General features: G+C 50.9%; 1 protein-coding gene across 1 annotated transcript in view; it reads left to right on the forward strand.

Moving 5' to 3' along the window:
• The first annotated feature begins 1,909 nt into the window (after positions 1–1,909).
• Positions 1,910–20,700, forward strand: part of STOML2 (stomatin like 2) — a 32,854-nt gene continuing 14,063 nt past the window's right edge. The window contains exons 1-5 of the mRNA XM_068272052.1: positions 1,910–2,032; positions 13,869–14,018; positions 15,712–15,811; positions 18,618–18,676; positions 19,473–19,574. Coding sequence (XP_068128153.1) covers positions 1,991–2,032; positions 13,869–14,018; positions 15,712–15,811; positions 18,618–18,676; positions 19,473–19,574 — 453 coding nt within the window. The 5' untranslated portion in view covers positions 1,910–1,990. The remainder of the gene's footprint in view (positions 2,033–13,868; positions 14,019–15,711; positions 15,812–18,617; positions 18,677–19,472; positions 19,575–20,700) is intronic.

The raw sequence follows: 20,700 nt of genomic DNA on the forward strand, positions 1-20,700 counted from the left end.
TTTAAGGGCTCTTTCAGAGCCGATTTCCTGCAAGCGTTATGATCTGCGGCGTGGACGTTGGGATTTTGAGGTGCGACCCTGATTAGCAGCGGTAGTTCTAATTCACCCGACGGGAAAATGCCGATGCCTGAGGATTAAAAGCTCCTGGCTGCATCGTAACCACAATGTGCCAAAACGCAGCGTTGGATGTGAAAGGAAAAATGAAAGTCTATGGATTTTACCGAGGTTAATGCAACCAGCGATTTCCAGCGTTTGTGTCAAAACGCTGGAAATCAGCTCTGGTGTGGTGGAGCCCTAATACAAAGCCTGCATGCACCAAGTTAGATTAATGTGATCAGTAACAACGCAGTGAACAGGCCCATAGAGCTGTATGGGCAATGAGTTGACATGCAAAATTATTCTGCAACCCAACTGAGCACTGTGAACAGGGCCTTAAAGGAAAACTGTAGTGAGAATATGGAGGCTGCCATATTTATTTCCTTTTAAACAATACCAGTTGCCAGGCAGCCCTGATCTATTTGGCTGCAGTAGTGTCTGAATCACACCGGAAATAAGCATGCAACTAATCATGTCAGAAACACCTGATCTGCTGCATGCTTGTTTAGGGTCTATGGCTAAAAGTATTAGAGGCAGAGGATCAGCAGGATAGCCACGCAAGCAACTGGTAGAAATAAATATGGCAGCATCCATATATCCCTCTCCCTTGGTTTTCAGACGGGCAGCTGAAGGTTGTAAATTCACCTCCTGTCAGCTGCTCTCCCGCACCGGCTGGGCGCTTGTTAGCACTCTATACTGACGTAGAGCAGGCTGCCCCATCCTCCCCCATTGAGTCCGATCTGAGCACAGCCACCGCCATGGTCAGCCGTGACATGCGTATAAGCGATTGACACGTGTGGTGTTACAACCACTGCAAATCAGCTGCATATAAATTGCCCCTGAATCGCACTGGTGGGAGGCAGACGGGAGACTGAATTGGCAAACACGCAGTACAGCCTCCCATCTGAAAGAGGGCTAAGACAGGACATCCTTTGACAAATTTGCAAAATATACAATGGTTTCCCCTGCACTGTTTTTAATGTATACTAAGAGACCTTTTCCACCAGGCGCATTCCAATCCGAAGATCAGATCGCATGTGCTTTTGTGATGCTCGGTAAATTGCAGGGACATCGTGATTAACACAATAATTGTGGTGTCCATTTTCCACTGTGGCGACTGCATGCGTTGACATTTTTTACAAAACCGCAATCGCACTGCCTGCTACAGTTTGTGCGCGATTGCGCTTAGGTACAACCAATGGAAGCTCAGGAAAATCGAGATACTATGCAATTTCCCTATGTGTTGTGCAGCCTCACCAACACCTCACAAAAATTGCAATTCAATTGCACCGCACATATTGCTGAATGTATGAAAACCGCCATGTCATCACCATGAATGAGCCCTTACTGACCCTGGACCCCTGCTGGCTGTGCTGGGCCCCTGGGGACAGGAGATGGGGCAGCAATACTAGGTTCTGCAAGATCTAACTTCTTACCACCCTTCTATAGGCTTTATTGCTGTCTTTGGCCCTGTTAGAGGAAGTGATGGCACTTCCCCCACATGATGGGACACAGACAGCAGCGAGGGTCACCATTATCACTGGACATTATTATTCTGGTTCAGCACGTGCTTGCTGAGGCATGTGTGACGTCAGTAATCCCAGCTGTCGGTGGAATATTCCTGAGCACACAGCAGGGTGGGGGGGATACGCAGAATAATACACGGAGTCCCCTAGGAAGCGTCTCGGGATGGTTCTTTCTTTTTGCCATCCACAATATGGAGCCGATGACGCTCCTCTGCCAGCCACATCATGGCCGCGCCAGCCTCATTATGAAACGTCCTCCAGTGTCGTCATCACTGCGCGTCCAGACACGCTGCTGCAGCCTCAGCCGGGCGACGTCACTGGCAGGCGGCGGAGGGGATTGCCCACTGATTGCACTGACAGCGGAGGAGATGCTGAGAGCTGCCAGCCGGGTCGGGGGAGCCCTCCTGCGGGTGAGAGGGGCTACACCGGCCTCTGACTCCGAGTGCCGAGCCCACACTGACTGCTAAGCCCATACTTACCTCTAATACTGTGTGCTGACCTCTGACACTGAACCCTCATACTGACTGCTGAGCCCTTACTTACCTCTAATACTGACTGCTGACCCCACACTGACCTCTTATACTGACTGCTGACCCCACACTGACCTCGCATGCTGACATCTAAGCCCTCACTTACCTCTAATACTGACTGCTGACTCCACACTGACCTGCTGACCTGTGATACTGAGTGCTGACTCCACATTGACCTCTGACACTGACTGCTGACCCCACACTCACCTCGCATGCTGACATCTAAACCCTTACTTACCTCTAATACTGACTGTTGACTCCACACTGATCTCTCATACTGACTGCTAAGCCCTTACTCACCTCTAATACTGACTGCTGACCCCACGCTGACCTCTCATACTGACTGCTGACTCCACACTGACCTCTCATACTGACTGCTAAGCCCACACTGACCTCGCATGCTGACATCTAAGCCCTTACTCACCTCTAATACTGACTGCTGACCCCACACTGACCTCTCATACTGACTGCTAAGCCCACACTGACCTCTTAGGGCTTTTTTCCACTATGATTCCGATCGCGATTGCAATCGCGTTTCAATTTCCACCATGCGATTGCGCTACTATACTCATAGTACAGCTCATTCGCATACAAAACGCGGCAGAATGACGATTGCGCTTTGCCCAAAATCGCATCGCAATCAGATTGCACTAATGGAAATTGCTGCTGCAGTTTCCATTAGTTTAATGTACCTTGCGATTTGCGATCAGAATCAAATCGCAAATCGCAGGCTAGTGGAAAAAGGCCCTTATACTGACTGCTGACCCCACACTGACCTCTAATACTGACTGCTGACCCCACACTGACCTCTCATACTGACTGCTAAGCCCTTACTCACCTCCTATACTGACTGCTGACGCCACACTGACCTCTCATACTGACTGCTAAGCCCTTACTTACCTCTAATACCGCAATCTCAGATCTGCACACGAGCTTCTTCTATCCTCTTCTACAATTACCTCCTTACATTCACATGTACAAGACTTCTCACGTGCCTCACCCCTCCTGTGGAATGCCCTTCCACAACACATCCGCCACTCTCCCACCTTTGAGATCTTTAAACGCTCCCTCAAAACCCACCTTTTCCGACAAGCATATTCTCTAGCTTAGGCCATGCACCCACTAAATAACCTAATTGCGCACTGCCGGTACATATACTGTATACTTCCCCACCTCTTGTTTCCACCCCATTCCTTTAGATTGTAAGCACGCAAGGGCAGGGCTCTCACCCGTTTGTGTCATGGAATGTTATTAATTTAATTTCTTGCACACTGTTAGACATTTATACATTTTAGTCATCATGTTAAATCAAATTGTAATCAGCAGTGCTGTATCTTGTATCAGTGTTCATATTTGATGTATATCATTGTCTGTATCATTATGTATCCCTTGTTTGTTTTCTTACATTGTACAGCGCCACGGAATATGTTGGCGCTTTATAAATAATAATAATACTGACTGCTGACCCCACACTGACCTCTCATACTGACTGCTGACCTCACACTGACCTCTCATACTGACTGCTGACCCCACACTGACCTCTCATACTGACCTCTTATACTGACTGCTAAGCCCTTACCTCTAATACTGACTGCTGACCCCACACTGACCTCTTATACTGACCTCTTATACTGACTGCTAAGCCCATACTTACCTCTCATACTGGCTGCTAAGCCCACACTGACCTCTCATACTGACTGCTAAGCCCACACTGACCTCTCATACTGACTGCTAAGCCCACACTGACCTCTCATACTGACTGCTAAGCCCTTACTTACCTCTAATACTGACTGCTGACCCCACACTGACCTCTCATACTGACTTCTAAGCCCACACCGACCTCTCATACTGACTGCTAAGCCCTTACTCACCTCTAATACTGACTGCTAAGCCCACACTGACCTCTCATACTGACTGCTGACCCCACACTGACCTCTCATACTGACTGCTAAGCCCACACTGACCTCTCACACTGACTGCTGACCCCACACTGACCTCTCATACTAACTGCTAAGCCCACACTTACCTCTAATACTGACTGCTGACCCCACACTGACCTCTCATACTTACTGCTGACCCCACACTGACCTCTAATACTGACTGCTAAGCCCATACTTGCCTCTAATACTGACTGCTGACCCTACACTGAGCTCTTATACTGACTGCTAAGCCCACACTGACCTCTCATACTGACTGCTAAGCCCACACTGACCTCTCATACTGACTGCTAAGCCCACACTGACCTCTCGTACTGACTGCTAAGCCCACACTGACCTCTCATACTGACTGCTAAGCCCACACTGACCTCTCATACTGACTGCTAAGCCCACACTGACCTCTCATACTGACTGCTAAGCCCACACTGACCTCTCATACTGACTGCTAAGCCCACACTGACCTCTCATACTGACTGCTAAGCCCACACTGACCTCTCATACTGACTGCTGACCCCACACTGACCTCTCATACTGACTGCTAAGCCCACACTGACCTCTCATACTGACTGCTGACCCCACACTGACCTCTCATACTGACTGCTGACCCCACACTGACCTCTCATACTGACTGCTAAGCCCACACTGACCTCTCATACTGACTGCTAAGCCCACACTGACCTCTCATACTGACTGCTAAGCCCACACTGACCTCTCATACTGACTGCTAAGCCCACACTGACCTCTCATACTGACTGCTAAGCCCACACTGACCTCTCATACTGACTGCTAAGCCCACACTGACCTCTCATACTGACTGCTAAGCCCACACTGACCTCTCATACTGACTGCTAAGCCCACACTGACCTCTCATACTGACTGCTAAGCCCACACTGACCTCTCATACTGACTGCTAAGCCCACACTGACCTCTCATACTGACTGCTAAGCCCACACTGACCTCTCATACTGACTGCTAAGCCCACACTGACCTCTCATACTGACTGCTAAGCCCACACTGACCTCTCATACTGACTGCTAAGCCCACACTGACCTCTCATACTGACTGCTAAGCCCACACTGACCTCTCATACTGACTGCTAAGCCCACACTGACCTCTCATACTGACTGCTAAGCCCACACTGACCTCTCATACTGACTGCTAAGCCCACACTGACCTCTCATACTGACTGCTAAGCCCACACTGACCTCTCATACTGACTGCTAAGCCCACACTGACCTCTCATACTGACTGCTAAGCCCACACTGACCTCTCATACTGACTGCTAAGCCCACACTGACCTCTCATACTGACTGCTAAGCCCACACTGACCTCTCATACTGACTGCTAAGCCCACACTGACCTCTCATACTGACTGCTAAGCCCACACTGACCTCTCATACTGACTGCTAAGCCCACACTGACCTCTCATACTGACTGCTAAGCCCACACTGACCTCTCATACTGACTGCTAAGCCCACACTGACCTCTCATACTGACTGCTAAGCCCACACTGACCTCTCATACTGACTGCTAAGCCCACACTGACCTCTCATACTGACTGCTAAGCCCACACTGACCTCTCATACTGACTGCTAAGCCCACACTGACCTCTCATACTGACTGCTAAGCCCACACTGACCTCTCATACTGACTGCTAAGCCCACACTGACCTCTCATACTGACTGCTAAGCCCACACTGACCTCTCATACTGACTGCTAAGCCCACACTGACCTCTCATACTGACTGCTAAGCCCACACTGACCTCTCATACTGACTGCTAAGCCCACACTGACCTCTCATACTGACTGCTAAGCCCACACTGACCTCTCATACTGACTGCTAAGCCCACACTGACCTCTCATACTGACTGCTAAGCCCACACTGACCTCTCATACTGACTGCTAAGCCCACACTGACCTCTCATACTGACTGCTAAGCCCACACTGACCTCTCATACTGACTGCTAAGCCCACACTGACCTCTCATACTGACTGCTAAGCCCACACTGACCTCTCATACTGACTGCTAAGCCCACACTGACCTCTCATACTGACTGCTAAGCCCACACTGACCTCTCATACTGACTGCTAAGCCCACACTGACCTCTCATACTGACTGCTAAGCCCACACTGACCTCTCATACTGACTGCTAAGCCCACACTGACCTCTCATACTGACTGCTAAGCCCACACTGACCTCTCATACTGACTGCTGACCCCACACTGACCTCTCATACTGACTGCTGACCCCACACTGACCTCTCATACTGACTGCTGACCCCACACTGACCTCTAATACTGACTGCTGACCCCACACTGACCTCTCATACTGACTGCTGACTCCACACTGACCTCTATTAACTGCTGACCTGTGATACCGAGTGCTAACTCCACACTGACCTCTGACACTGAGTGCTGGCCCCACACTCACCTCGCATGCTGACATCTAAGCCCTCACTTACCTCTAATACTGAGTGCTAACTCCACACTGACCTCTGATATTGACTGCTGTCTTAATACTTGCCTTTGATACTGAATGCTGACTCCACACTGGCCTCTGACACTGAGTGCTGGCTCCAGGCTTACCTCTGACACTGAGTGCTGGCTCCAGGCTTACCTCTGACACTGAGTGCTGACTCCAGGCTTACCTCTGACACTGAGTGCTGACTCCAGGCTTACCTCTGACACTGAGTGCTGACTCCAGGCTTACCTCTGACACTGAGTGCTGACTCCAGGCTTACCTCTGACACTGAGTGCTGACTCCAGGCTTACCTCTGACACTGAGTGCTGACTCCAGGCTTACCTCTGACACTGAGTGCTGACTCCAGGCTTACCTCTGACACTGAGTGCTGACTCCAGGCTTACCTCTGACACTGAGTGCTGACTCCAGGCCAGAGGCGTAGCTAGGGTTTTCAGCGCCCGGGGACAAAGACTATTAATGCGCCCCCTAAGGTGAAGGGTCGTGACCAAATGTGGGCGTGGTTATGGGTACTCCACATTTGGTCACGCCCCTTCAAATGTACATGGAGGTTAGCAGGCTCACGCTCACCCACCCTCCCTCAGTATGTACCTTCCAGCATGTTCCAAGACAAATTCAGCAATCATGAGCCCCCCCCCCCCCCCCCCAATCAAGACAAATTCCGCAATCATGAGCAAACATGAGGCCCCCAACAAGACAAATTTAGCAATCCTGAGGCCCCCAACAAGACAAATTCAGCAATCATGAGGCCCCTAACAAGACAAATTCAGCAATCATGAGGCCCCTAACAAGACAAATTCAGCGATCTTGAGGCCCCCAACAAATCATGAGGCCCCCAACAAGACAAATTCAGTAACCATGAGGCCCCCAACAAGACAAATTCAGCAGTCATGAGGCACATAAATAGACAGCATTTCACATAAATAGGCAGAATGTCCCCTTAATATGGTAGACACCTCTCACCTGGCAGCAGTTCCCCAAAATACACTCAATCTGACAGCAGTGCTTGCCCAAAAATAGGTAGCCCCAGGTCTATAGGTGTCCCCAGAATAGGTGGCCAGCAGTATAGATGTTCCCAGAACAGGTAGCCAGGGGTAGAGATGTCCACAGAACAGGTAGCCAGGGGTATATGTGCCCAGTATATGTAGGCAGGGGTATGTGTCCCCAGTATATGTAGCCAGAGGTATATGTGCCCAGTATATGTAGCCAGGGGTATAAATGCCCAGTATATGTAGTTAGGGGTATATGTGCCCAGTATATGTAGTTAGGGGTATATGTGCCCAGTATATGTAGTTAGGGGTATATGTGCCCAGTATATGTAGTTAGGGGTATATGTGCCCAGTATATGTAGGCAGGGGTATATGTGCCCAGAGTAGGTAGCCAGGGGTATATGTGCCCAGAGTAGGTAGCCAGGGGTATATGCCCAGTATATGTAGTTAGGAGTATATGTGCCCAGTATATGTAGGCAGGGGCATATGTGCCCAGAGTAGGTAGCCAGGGGTATATGTGCCCAGAGTAGGTAGCCAGGGGTATATGTGCCCAGAGTAGGTAGCCAGGGGTATATGTGCCCAGAGTAGGTAGCCAGGGGTATATGCCCAATATATGTAGGCAGGGGTATATGTGCCCAGAGTAGGTAGCCAGGGGTATATGTGCCCAGAGTAGGTAGCCAGGGGTATATATGCCCAGTATATGTAGTTAGGGGTATATGTGCCCAATATATGTAGGCAGGGGTATATGTGCCCAGAGTAGGTAGCCAGGGGTATATGTTCCCTGAGTAGGTAGCCAGGGGTATATGTTCCCTGAGTAGGTAGCCAGGGGTATATGTTCCCTGAGTAGGTAGCCAGGGGTATATGTTCCCTGAGTAGGTAGCCAGGGGTATATGTGCCCTGAGTAGGTAGCCAGGGGTATATGTGCCCAGAGTAGGTAGCCAGGGGTATATATGCCCAGTATATGTAGTTAGGGGTATATGTGCCCAATATATGTAGGCAGGGGTATATGTGCCCAGAGTAGGTAGCCAGGGGTATATGTGCCCAGAGTAGGTAGCCAGGGGTATATGTGCCCAGAGTAGGTAGCCAGGGGTATATGTGCCCTGAGTAGGTAGCCAGGGGTATATGTGCCCTGAGTAGGTAGCCAGGGGTATATGTGCCCAGAGTAGGTAGCCAGGGGTATATGCCCAGTATATGTAGTTAGGGGTATATGTGCCCAATATATGTAGGCAGGGGTATATGTGCCCAGAGTAGGTAGCCAGGGGTATATGTGCCCAGAGTAGGTAGCCAGGGGTATATGTGCCCAGAGTAGGTAGCCAGGGGTATATATGCCCAGTATATGTAGTTAGGGGTATATGTGCCCAATATATGTAGGCAGGGGTATATGTGCCCAGAGTAGGTAGCCAGGGGTATATGTGCCCAGAGTAGGTAGCCAGGGGTATATGTGCCCAGAGTAGGTAGCCAGGGGTATATGTGCCCTGAGTAGGTAGCCAGGGGTATATGTTCCCTGAGTAGGTAGCCAGGGGTATATGTGCCCTGAGTAGGTAGCCAGGGGTATATGTGCCCAGAGTAGGTAGCCAGGGGTATATATGCCCAGTATATGTAGTTAGGGGTATATGTGCCCAATATATGTAGGCAGGGGTATATGTGCCCAGAGTAGGTAGCCAGGGGTATATGTGCCCAGAGTAGGTAGCCAGGGGTATATGTGCCCAGAGTAGGTAGCCAGGGGTATATGTGCCCTGAGTAGGTAGCCAGGGGTATATGTGCCCTGAGTAGGTAGCCAGGGGTATATGTGCCCAGAGTAGGTAGCCAGGGGTATATGCCCAGTATATGTAGTTAGGGGTATATGTGCCCAATATATGTAGGCAGGGGTATATGTGCCCAGAGTAGGTAGCCAGGGGTATATGTGCCCAGAGTAGGTAGCCAGGGGTATATGTGCCCAGAGTAGGTAGCCAGGGGTATATATGCCCAGTATATGTAGTTAGGGGTATATGTGCCCAATATATGTAGGCAGGGGTATATGTGCCCAGAGTAGGTAGCCAGGGGTATATGTGCCCAGAGTAGGTAGCCAGGGGTATATGTGCCCAGAGTAGGTAGCCAGGGGTATATGTGCCCTGAGTAGGTAGCCAGGGGTATATGTGCCCTGAGTAGGTAGCCAGGGGTATATGTGCCCAGAGTAGGTAGCCAGGGGTATATGCCCAGTATATGTAGTTAGGGGTATATGTGCCCAATATATGTAGGCAGGGGTATATGTGCCCAGAGTAGGTAGCCAGGGGTATATGTGCCCAGAGTAGGTAGCCAGGGGTATATATGCCCAGTATATGTAGTTAAGGGTATATGTGCCCAATATATGTAGGCAGGGGTATATGTGCCCAGAGTAGGTAGCCAGGGGTATATGTGCCCAGAGTAGGTAGCCAGGGGTATATGTGCCCAGAGTAGGTAGCCAGGGGTATATGTGCCCAGAGTAGGTAGCCAGGGGTATATGTGCCCAGAGTTGGTAGCCAGGGGTATATGCCCAGTATATGTAGGCAGGGGTATATGTGCCCAGAGTAGGTAGCCAGGGGTATATGTGCCCAGAGTAGGTAGCCAGGGGTATATGCCCAGTATATGTAGGCAGGGGTATATGTGCCCAGAGTAGGTAGCCAGGCAATATGTGCCCAGAGTAGGTAGCCAGGGGTATATGTGCCCAGAGTAGGTAGCCAGGGGTATATGCCCAGTATATATAGGCAGGGGTATATGTGCCCAGAGTAGGTAGCCAGGGGTATATGTGCCCAGAGTAGGTAGCCAGGGGTATATGTGCCCAGAGTAGGTAGCCAGGGGTATATGTGCCCAGAGTAGGTAGCCAGGGGTATATGTGCCCAGAGTAGGTAGCCAGGGGTATATGTGCCCAGAGTAGGTAGCCAGGGGTATATGCCCAGTATATGTAGGCAGGGGTATATGTGCCCAGAGTAGGTAGCCAGGGGTATATGTGCCCAGAGTAGGTAGCCAAGGGTATATGTGCCCAGAGTAGGTAGCCAGGTCAGGTGTCCCCCTCCCCAGCAGGAGGGGAGCAGCGCAGAGAAGAGCTGCTCTCCCTTCCTCGCTCTCCGCTCCAATGTTCGGGTGGCTCAGGCTGGCAGCGGCGGGCGGAACTTACCTCCGTCTCGTCGCAGCGCCGGATGGATCTGCCACTACTCTGGTCTGGTCCAGACCAGAGCAGCGGCTGCGCACCCGAACTTCCGGCCGGCGCTGGAGCGAGACGGAGGTGAGTTCCGCCCGCCGCTGCCAGGCCAGCCACCCGGAGGACATTGGAGGGGACAGCGAGGGAGGGAGAGCACCTAAGGTGAGGGAAGGAGGGGGGAGATGGCCCCCCTTCCCCACCGTCCGCACAGCTCTGGCCCCCTTCCCCTCCGCCGCAAAAAAAAATACCCCGCAGCTCAGCCAGGCTGAGGGCGCCCTCGGGGACCAGGCGCCCCGGGGCACTTGTCCTACCCCGACCCCCCCTAGCTCCACGCCTGCTCCAGGCTTACCTCTGACACTGAGTGCTGACTCCAGGCTTACCTCTGACGCTGAGTGCTGACTCCAGGCTTACCTCTGACGCTGAGTGCTGACTCCAGGCTTACCTCTGACGCTGAGTGCTGACTCCAGGCTTACCTCTGACGCTGAGTGCTGACTCCAGGCTTACCTCTGACGCTGAGTGCTGACTCCAGGCTTACCTCTGACGCTGAGTGCTGACTCCAGGCTTACCTCTGACGCTGAGTGCTGACTCCGGGCTTACCTCTGACGCTGAGTGCTGGCTCCGGGCTTACCTCTGACGCTGAGTGCTGGCTCCGGGCTTACCTCTGACGCTGAGTGCTGGCTCCGGGCTTACCTCTGACGCTGAGTGCTGGCTCCGGGCTTACCTCTGACGCTGAGTGCTGGCTCCGGGCTTACCTCTGACGCTGAGTGCTGGCTCCGGGCTTACCTCTGACGCTGAGTGCTGGCTCCGGGCTTACCTCTGACGCTGAGTGCTGGCTCCGGGCTTACCTCTGACGCTGAGTGCTGGCTCCGGGCTTACCTCTGACGCTGAGTGCTGGCTCCGGGCTTACCTCTGACGCTGAGTGCTGGCTCCGGGCTTACCTCTGACGCTGAGTGCTGGCTCCGGGCTTACCTCTGACGCTGAGTGCTGGCTCCGGGCTTACCTCTGACGCTGAGTGCTGGCTCCGGGCTTACCTCTGACGCTGAGTGCTGGCTCCGGGCTTACCTCTGACGCTGAGTGCTGGCTCCGGGCTTACCTCTGACGCTGAGTGCTGGCTCCGGGCTTACCTCTGACGCTGAGTGCTGGCTCCGGGCTTACCTCTGACGCTGAGTGCTGGCTCCGGGCTTACCTCTGACGCTGAGTGCTGGCTCCGGGCTTACCTCTGACGCTGAGTGCTGGCTCCGGGCTTACCTCTGACGCTGAGTGCTGGCTCCGGGCTTACCTCTGACGCTGAGTGCTGGCTCCGGGCTTACCTCTGACGCTGAGTGCTGGCTCCGGGCTTACCTCTGACGCTGAGTGCTGGCTCCGGGCTTACCTCTGACGCTGAGTGCTGGCTCCGGGCTTACCTCTGACGCTGAGTGCTGGCTCCGGGCTTACCTCTGACGCTGAGTGCTGGCTCCGGGCTTACCTCTGACGCTGAGTGCTGGCTCCGGGCTTACCTCTGACGCTGAGTGCTGGCTCCGGGCTTACCTCTGACGCTGAGTGCTGGCTCCGGGCTTACCTCTGACGCTGAGTGCTGGCTCCGGGCTTACCTCTGACGCTGAGTGCTGGCTCCGGGCTTACCTCTGACGCTGAGTGCTGGCTCCGGGCTTACCTCTGACGCTGAGTGCTGGCTCCGGGCTTACCTCTGACGCTGAGTGCTGGCTCCGGGCTTACCTCTGACGCTGAGTGCTGGCTCCGGGCTTACCTCTGACGCTGAGTGCTGGCTCCGGGCTTACCTCTGACGCTGAGTGCTGGCTCCGGGCTTACCTCTGACGCTGAGTGCTGGCTCCGGGCTTACCTCTGACGCTGAGTGCTGGCTCCGGGCTGACCTCTGACGCTGAGTGCTGGCTCCGGGCTGACCTCTGACGCTGAGTGCTGGCTCCGGGCTGACCTCTGACGCTGAGTGCTGGCTCCGGGCTGACCTCTGACGCTGAGTGCTGGCTCCGGGCTGACCTCTGACGCTGAGTGCTGGCTCCGGGCTGACCTCTGACGCTGAGTGCTGGCTCCGGGCTGACCTCTGACGCTGAGTGCTGGCTCCGGGCTGACCTCTGACGCTGAGTGCTGGCTCCGGGCTGACCTCTGACGCTGAGTGCTGGCTCCGGGCTGACCTCTGACGCTGAGTGCTGGCTCCGGGCTGACCTCTGACGCTGAGTGCTGGCTCCGGGCTGACCTCTGACGCTGAGTGCTGGCTCCGGGCTGACCTCTGACGCTGAGTGCTGGCTCCGGGCTGACCTCTGACGCTGAGTGCTGGCTCCGGGCTGACCTCTGACGCTGAGTGCTGGCTCCGGGCTGACCTCTGACGCTGAGTGCTGGCTCCGGGCTGACCTCTGACGCTGAGTGCTGGCTCCGGGCTGACCTCTGACGCTGAGTGCTGGCTCCGGGCTGACCTCTGACGCTGAGTGCTGGCTCCGGGCTGACCTCTGACGCTGAGTGCTGGCTCCGGGCTTACCTCTGACGCTGAGTGCTGGCTCCGGGCTTACCTCTGACGCTGAGTGCTGGCTCCGGGCTTACCTCTGACGCTGAGTGCTGGCTCCGGGCTTACCTCTGACGCTGAGTGCTGGCTCCGGGCTTACCTCTGACGCTGAGTGCTGGCTCCGGGCTTACCTCTGACGCTGAGTGCTGGCTCCGGGCTTACCTCTGACGCTGAGTGCTGGCTCCGGGCTTACCTCTGACGCTGAGTGCTGGCTCCGGGCTGACCTCTGACGCTGAGTGCTGGCTCCGGGCTGACCTCTGACGCTGAGTGCTGGCTCCGGGCTGACCTCTGACGCTGAGTGCTGGCTCCGGGCTGACCTCTGACGCTGAGTGCTGGCTCCGGGCTGACCTCTGACGCTGAGTGCTGGCTCCGGGCTGACCTCTGACGCTGAGTGCTGGCTCCGGGCTGACCTCTGACGCTGAGTGCTGGCTCCGGGCTGACCTCTGACGCTGAGTGCTGGCTCCGGGCTGACCTCTGACGCTGAGTGCTGACTCCACACTGATTTCTGACTAAGCATTAGTGACCACATACCTGGTGGACAGCCATACAGCACAGCCATGGCTTCTGTTTTTCTGGCTACTGCCTGGGTATCAGCAGCCTCAGCCATTGCTGCAGTAGTGTTCACTTTCTCTTTCTCCTCAGGCCCCCCAGATTACAGCCCCCCGAGTGTGGAACTCAGAGGTGCGGCGTTTGGCCTCCGGGCAGCCGATGAACACCGTGGTGCTGTTTGTACCCCAGCAGGAGGCCTGGGTGATAGAGCGCATGGGGCGCTTCCACAGGATACTGGAGCCGGTAAGTTCCCATCCTATAACCATGTGTGTCTGGAGGAATCCATGGCTGGAAGAATATTTGTACTGCTCCCTTCACTAGAAAACCGATGAGGCAGCTGACTGCCCCCTACTGAAAACCCTCTCCAATGATGTGGGGAAAAGACACTTATGGGGTAGTACGTTTTGAGCATAGATAGGTGAAGATATCACTGTGATCTACTCATTGACATCCGATTACTGAACTGGGCAGACACTACCACTAGCTATATAAATACACCTGTCTATTAGTCACACACAATGCTGCAAAAATGCAAACAGGAAGTCCAGTATATTGTCTGGACTTTTGCACTGGACTTCCTGTGTGGCAGATCAGCTAACAGACTGTAGCCACTCCTACTGAACTCAGCCATTCTGGTCCATCACCTTTCCTTGTGCTGCTCTGATGCTGCTTCAATCTGCTAATACCCCCAGTTGTATCCAGTTCTGCTACCCCCCCCCCCCCCCCCCCCCATACATCTCACACACTTCCAGATACCACCCCAACCTTCAGTATTCTGTCCTCCACCTTGATCACCCCCAGAGCTGGGACAAGGTCCTCCAGCACCAAAGGCTGAGACAGCAAAGTGCGCCCCTCCATCCCTCCCACCCCAGCCGTCACACACTGATTGACTATTATACTAAGAGGGCCACAGGGCCCACAACCTCCCCAACACCTTAATATCTAGTTATCTGGCTTGCAGCCACAGCCATGTATGCCCTTTTCTTATTTCTTTCTGCTTCAAACACAATAGGGGAATGACAGCTGAATGAATTCTGCGCCCCCTCCTACACTGCGCCCTGAGGCTGGAGCCTCTCCAGCCTATGCCTCGGCCCGGCCCTGATCACCCCCTCATGCTTTCACATCCAAGACTTTTCACAAGCCTCTCCCCTGCTCTGGAATTTCCTTGTACATCCCATCACTCTCCAACCCTTGAAACCTTAAAGCACACCCTCAAAGCTCACCACTTCAGGCAGGCATATAATCTGCCCTATCCGTGCTCCAGATATTGGATATTGCTTTTTCTGGTTTGTGATAAGTGTATTAAAGGGCACCAAAATTGAGAGGTATATGGACGCTGCCATATTGATTTCCTTTCAAGTAATGCATATTGCCTGGTTGGCCTGCTGATCCTCTACCTCTAATACTTTTAGCCCTAAACCCTGAACAAACATGCAGATCAGGTGCTCTGACTGAAGTGGATTAGCCACATGTTTGTTTTCATGTGTGTGATTCAGACACTACTGCAACCAAAGAGGTCAGCAGGGCTGCCAGGTAACTGGTATTGTGTAAAAGGAAATGAATATGGCATCCTCTATATCCCTTTCACTTCAGGTGTCTTTTAAGCTGCGTCTCTTGCTTTAGCAAGTGTCTCCGGCATGCTGCTCAAGTCCTGCTATGAGTCCATGTATCTGGCTATGACGCTGGTGTACTTTAACTATGCTTGGTGCCCATGTTGCTGTGGCACCCATGGCACAAGCCATGCCAGCACCCCTCAAGATACGCCGCTGAGTCCAGGTTTGTGTCTGCGCGGTACAGATGTACTCATCTTGTAGCCCACCCATGTCGGTATCTCAGCCTGTACAGCAGCACTTAATAACTGTAGTTAGCAGTTTGTGGAATGATCAGAAGTTGGTTGTCCAATCGCCCTCCACATTGTCCGATTTTTCTTCTGCAGGGTCTGAACTTTCTCATTCCAGTCCTGGACCGAATCCGCTATGTGCAGAGCCTGAAAGAGATCGTCATCAATGTGCCCGAGCAGTCAGCTGTCTCGCTAGGTGAGTGATTGTAACTCCATATCACTGCGCAGACTATGGTGTCGGAAAATCCATCAGCACTGTCCTAATCACTTATCCATCCAGATCAATCGCATAGCTTAAAGAGAACCAGAGACGAAGCACCCTCATGTATTTTACTACATTTATCAGTGGGAACATGACAGTAAACACCTACCCTGCTTGAGAGCCCCATCTACACGATGCGATTCAATTACGATTCTATTTACGATCCAATTAAATCCGACATGTCCGATCAGGATTCGATGCAATTTAATTTGCCATTGCAAAACAATGGCAAATCACATTGAATCGAATCCCGAACGGACATGTCGGATTTAATCGGATTGTAAATAGAATCGTAATCGAATCGCACAAAGAATCGTATCGTGTAGATGGGGCTTTAGTTTCATTCTTATCTGCTTAATTAGTCTATTATCAGCTGTGATAAGAATCCCCGACTGAGCCTTCAGTCTAGGTTTGACCTGGAAACATTATAGATGAGTCACTCTTCTGTGGAGTCTTTACAAGCCCAAGCCTGCCCCCTCCTGGCTTAGATTTCCTGCTTTGCATACAGAAAGCTGTGATGACATGGGAGGGGCTGCTTCTGCTGAGAGAGAATCTCTGAAACAGACAAGATTTCAGAGCAATATGCAATATGATCCCTGTGTGCACTCTGTCTGCATAGATAATGATGACTGCAGTTTCATTCCTATGAGAGACACTTCCTTCAGGCAGCTGCACATCATACCAAAATGAAAGCACACAGATGAAAGGCTGCAGCAGCCTTTCTCATATAGCCTAGACAGCACATCCAGAATAACTCATAACCCGGAAGCAGAAGGGACATGAGCCGGCGGCCATATTGGATTTTTCCTGGAGCAATAATGGATAAAAAACACTAAAAGGCACATCAGAGCGGCGAAATTATCAGGTAGAGCATTTATTCTTTACAAGCTATCAACTGATATGTTTATTTTGTGTGAAACGTTCATTTCTGGTTCCCTTTAAAGGAGAAGCGTATGATATAATGAATTGTATGTGTAGTACTGATAATCAATAGAACATAGTAGCAAAGAATATATATATATATATATATATATATATATATATATATATATATATATATATATATATATATATATATATATATATATATATATATATATATATATATATATATATATATATATATATATATATATATATATATATATATATATATATATATATATATATATATATATATATATATATATATATAGTAATTCTAATTACAAGCCACACTCTGAATTTTAAACTTAAAACGCAAGCAGGGCTAATGACCCTTTCAACTTCCCAGGACTACAAATGTTACCTAAATCTATCATTGACTGTTTCTTTGGTGTATACGTGCTTCAGAAAAGAGCGACCCAAGTTGGATCAGAGAGCTCAGTGAGGCTCTTTTGCATAGATAACTGAAGTTTCTTAAAGGAAACCTGTACTGAAAAAGTTCCCCTGGGGGGTACTCACCTCAGTAGGGGGAAGCCTCTGGACCCTATCGAGGCTCCCCCGTCCTCCTGTGTCCCACGGCGGTCTCGCTGCAGCCCCCGGAACGCACAGGTGACAAATCCGACAGCCTGTGCAATATTTACCTTTCCAGACTCCAGCGGGGGCGCTGTTACGGCTCTTCCCACGGAGATAGGTGAAAATAGCCTATCTCTGTCGGGTCCGCTCTACTGCACAGGAGACTTGCGCCTGCGCAGCAGAGCGGCCCGACGGAGATCGCCTATTTTCGCCTATCTCCGTGGGAAGAGCGGATACTGCGCCTCCGCTGGAGCCCGAGAGGTAAATATTTACATCGCCGCCGCTCCGGGAGGATTTTCTCTGCCGCCGTGGGACCGAGGAGGGCGAGGGAAGCCTCAATAGGATCCGGAGGCTTCCCCCACCCGAGGTGAGTACCCCCCAGGGGAGTTTTTTTTCATTACAGATTTTCTTTACCTCTTCCAGTACTGGAAAGAATATAAGACTCATATCTCTGCCACTAATGTTCTATTTCTTAGCTGTACTACACATAGAAATCCTTCACCTTAGATTCCCTTTAAGCTGGCCATACACGTTCAGATTGCCACCCAATGTGGCAAACAGTTCAATACCGCTCTGACCTGATCAAAGATGGATCGAATTCCCCCCCCACCCCCTTCATCCCCCAGCGCACACGCACAAATAATTACGATCAATGTGCCTCGTTGCATCATAGATAACTGGCAGATTCAATCAAAATGATCGATTCTCCTGGTAAAATTCGATGTGTGTCTAGCTTTAGGGTGAGTACGCATATCAAATTTTGAGTGGCCAATTTTTCCCACTTCCAAGTAGTGAGAGCTTTCCTGAACAATCTGTTTATACAGTAGTATCCACAATCTGTTGGACCTCATTCTACATGTAGGTGGTAAAATTGGCCATGCACAAAAGCCTGATACACACCTTCAATTTTGATTGGTCAGTTTTACCACCTCACATGTAGTTTGAGGGCCATACTACAAACAGATTGTGTAGGTAAACTAGATAGATAGATAGATAGATAGATATGGAAGGTGAGTACCTGGCTTTAGGGTGCGTTCTCACGTTCAGGTTCGATTGGCCATTTTTACCATAGTCCTGTCATATGAGGGACAGCAGATTTTGAATACTGCACTATGAATTGATTGTGTGCAGAGCCTTGCCTGTGTGATGTCACGGCAGCTGCTGCATTTGATTGGTGGGATTTCAAGCAGCATTTGCACAAAAGTAGCACTGACTAAGGTTTGTCTTGTATCTCGTGTTACAGATAACGTCACCTTACAGATAGACGGCGTGCTGTACCTGCGTATCATGGACCCTTACAAAGTAAGTAAATCTAGAGTGCCTCAATGTGGTTAAATGTTGCAGAACTTTCCCAGATTCTGTGATATATATATATAGCCAAGCGTTGGGTATCCTGTTATCACGAGATCGGTGACAGTGCTGTGACAAGAATGAAGACTATTGCTAACTGCAACACACACAAGTGCTAACTCCCAGCTACAGCACTTTCCTACCTTTATTTAGTCTGCAGGCGCCAGTCAGCCAATCAGGTGCACTGTTATATCAGGTGTACTGTCATACACCCTTTGCCTGCCATACTAAATCTGGCAGGAATTGCATAATTTAGGTAGCATTCAGGTGGGAGGCTTCGGTTGGACGTCACAAACGCTGGTTCGCACAACAGTCGGGGTCTTGCGAACCAGTGTTTGATTTTAATTTCTTTTTTGCAGCTTCCAGGATGTGGGTGAGAGGTGAGTGGTTAGGGAGGGACCCCTGTGGGAGGGATGCCTGCACGGGGCGGTCCTGCTAGCGGCATAATCTACGATTACGTCCAACCAAAGCCTCCCACCTGAATGCTACCTAAATTATGCAATTCCTGCCAGATTTAGTACGGCAGGCAAAGGGTATATGACAGTACACCTGATTGACTGCCGCCTGCTGACCAAATAAAGGTAGGAAATTGCTTTAGCTGGGAGTGAGCACTTGTGTGTGTTGCAGTTAGCCCCCGGCTGTCGTGCAAATCAGTGTTTGTGATAAGAATAAAATGTGTGGTAGTCTGTTAGTATGCTGATCTATGATGAATTCTCTATGCTTTCTCTCTGTTCCTCTCTGTGCACAGGCCAGTTACGGGGTGGAGGACCCGGAATACGCGGTGACGCAGCTAGCGCAGACCACCATGCGCTCTGAACTGGGGAAACTGTCGCTGGATAAGGTGTTCCGGGTGAGTTTGTGCTTTCACCAGGTTTACACATCTTGCCCGTATTAATGAGCTGTCCCCCCTATGTAGAAACACCGATCCTGAAATCACACTTTGCTATGTATGAGGAAGGTGTATTTACTTATGTTATACATGTTTATGGTGCTAACATTCTCTCCTGCGCTTTACTAAGAACAATGAACAAATCACATGGCTGTCCAAAGAGGCCTAAAGGGAACCAGAGACGAAGCACCCTCATGTATTTTACCATATATATCAGTGGGGACATTAGAGAAAACACCTACCGTGCTTCATCCTTCACTGCTCAGCCTGCTTGTTATCAGCCCTGATAAAATCACCGACTGAGCATTCAGTCTGGCTTTGCTCAGGAATCATTATAGCTGAGTCTTCTCTGATGTCTTTTCAAGCCCAACCCTGCTGGCTCTGCTTTCCTTTTCTGTATACTGCAGCATCGCAGAGAGCTGTGATGAGATGGGAGGAGCTGCTGGTGCAGAGGAAGGAGTTTTTTATCTATTTGTCATAAGAGGCTTTTAGAAATGGCGATTTCATTTTTGCACACAGCCCACTAAATAATATGCTTTTCTGATGAACTGTGTCTTGCATGGAGTTTTAGTAAAAAAAAAAAAAAAAACTGCATTCCAGAACGATGAAAATACCAGGTATAGTATTTATTTAGTAAAATCTATCGGGGGAGATGTTTATTTTGTATCCAAAGCATTCATCTCTGGTTTCCTTGTGGACCTGAACTCTTGCACAGGACAGATGGAAAACCTAGAGAAATGCACCCTGTATGTATTTAGAAGGTTTAGCCTGTCTAATTCCCCCTCATCTGTGACTAATCACAAGTGTAATATGATCTCTCAGCGATGTCCACTGGCTGCCTCAGCAGAGCAGCTAATTTGTAAACGCAGGATATTAACCCTTTGCTTCCTTGAAAGCAGGAAGTAGACACACTACAGATTCCTGGCAGGATTTCTATCCGCTGTAAAACAAATGTTTTTCTTTTAAAGGTTATCCTGCTGTTGCTTATCTTTTAGGGCAGAGAGGAAGTTCTGAGTTTAGGTCCGCTTTAAAGAACATATGACGTGAGAGGCATATGGAGGCTGCCATGTTTATTTCCTTTTAAACA

This window comes from Hyperolius riggenbachi, chromosome 1 (assembly GCF_040937935.1).
Source record: "Hyperolius riggenbachi isolate aHypRig1 chromosome 1, aHypRig1.pri, whole genome shotgun sequence".
In the NCBI taxonomy this organism is placed as follows: domain Eukaryota; kingdom Metazoa; phylum Chordata; class Amphibia; order Anura; family Hyperoliidae; genus Hyperolius; species Hyperolius riggenbachi.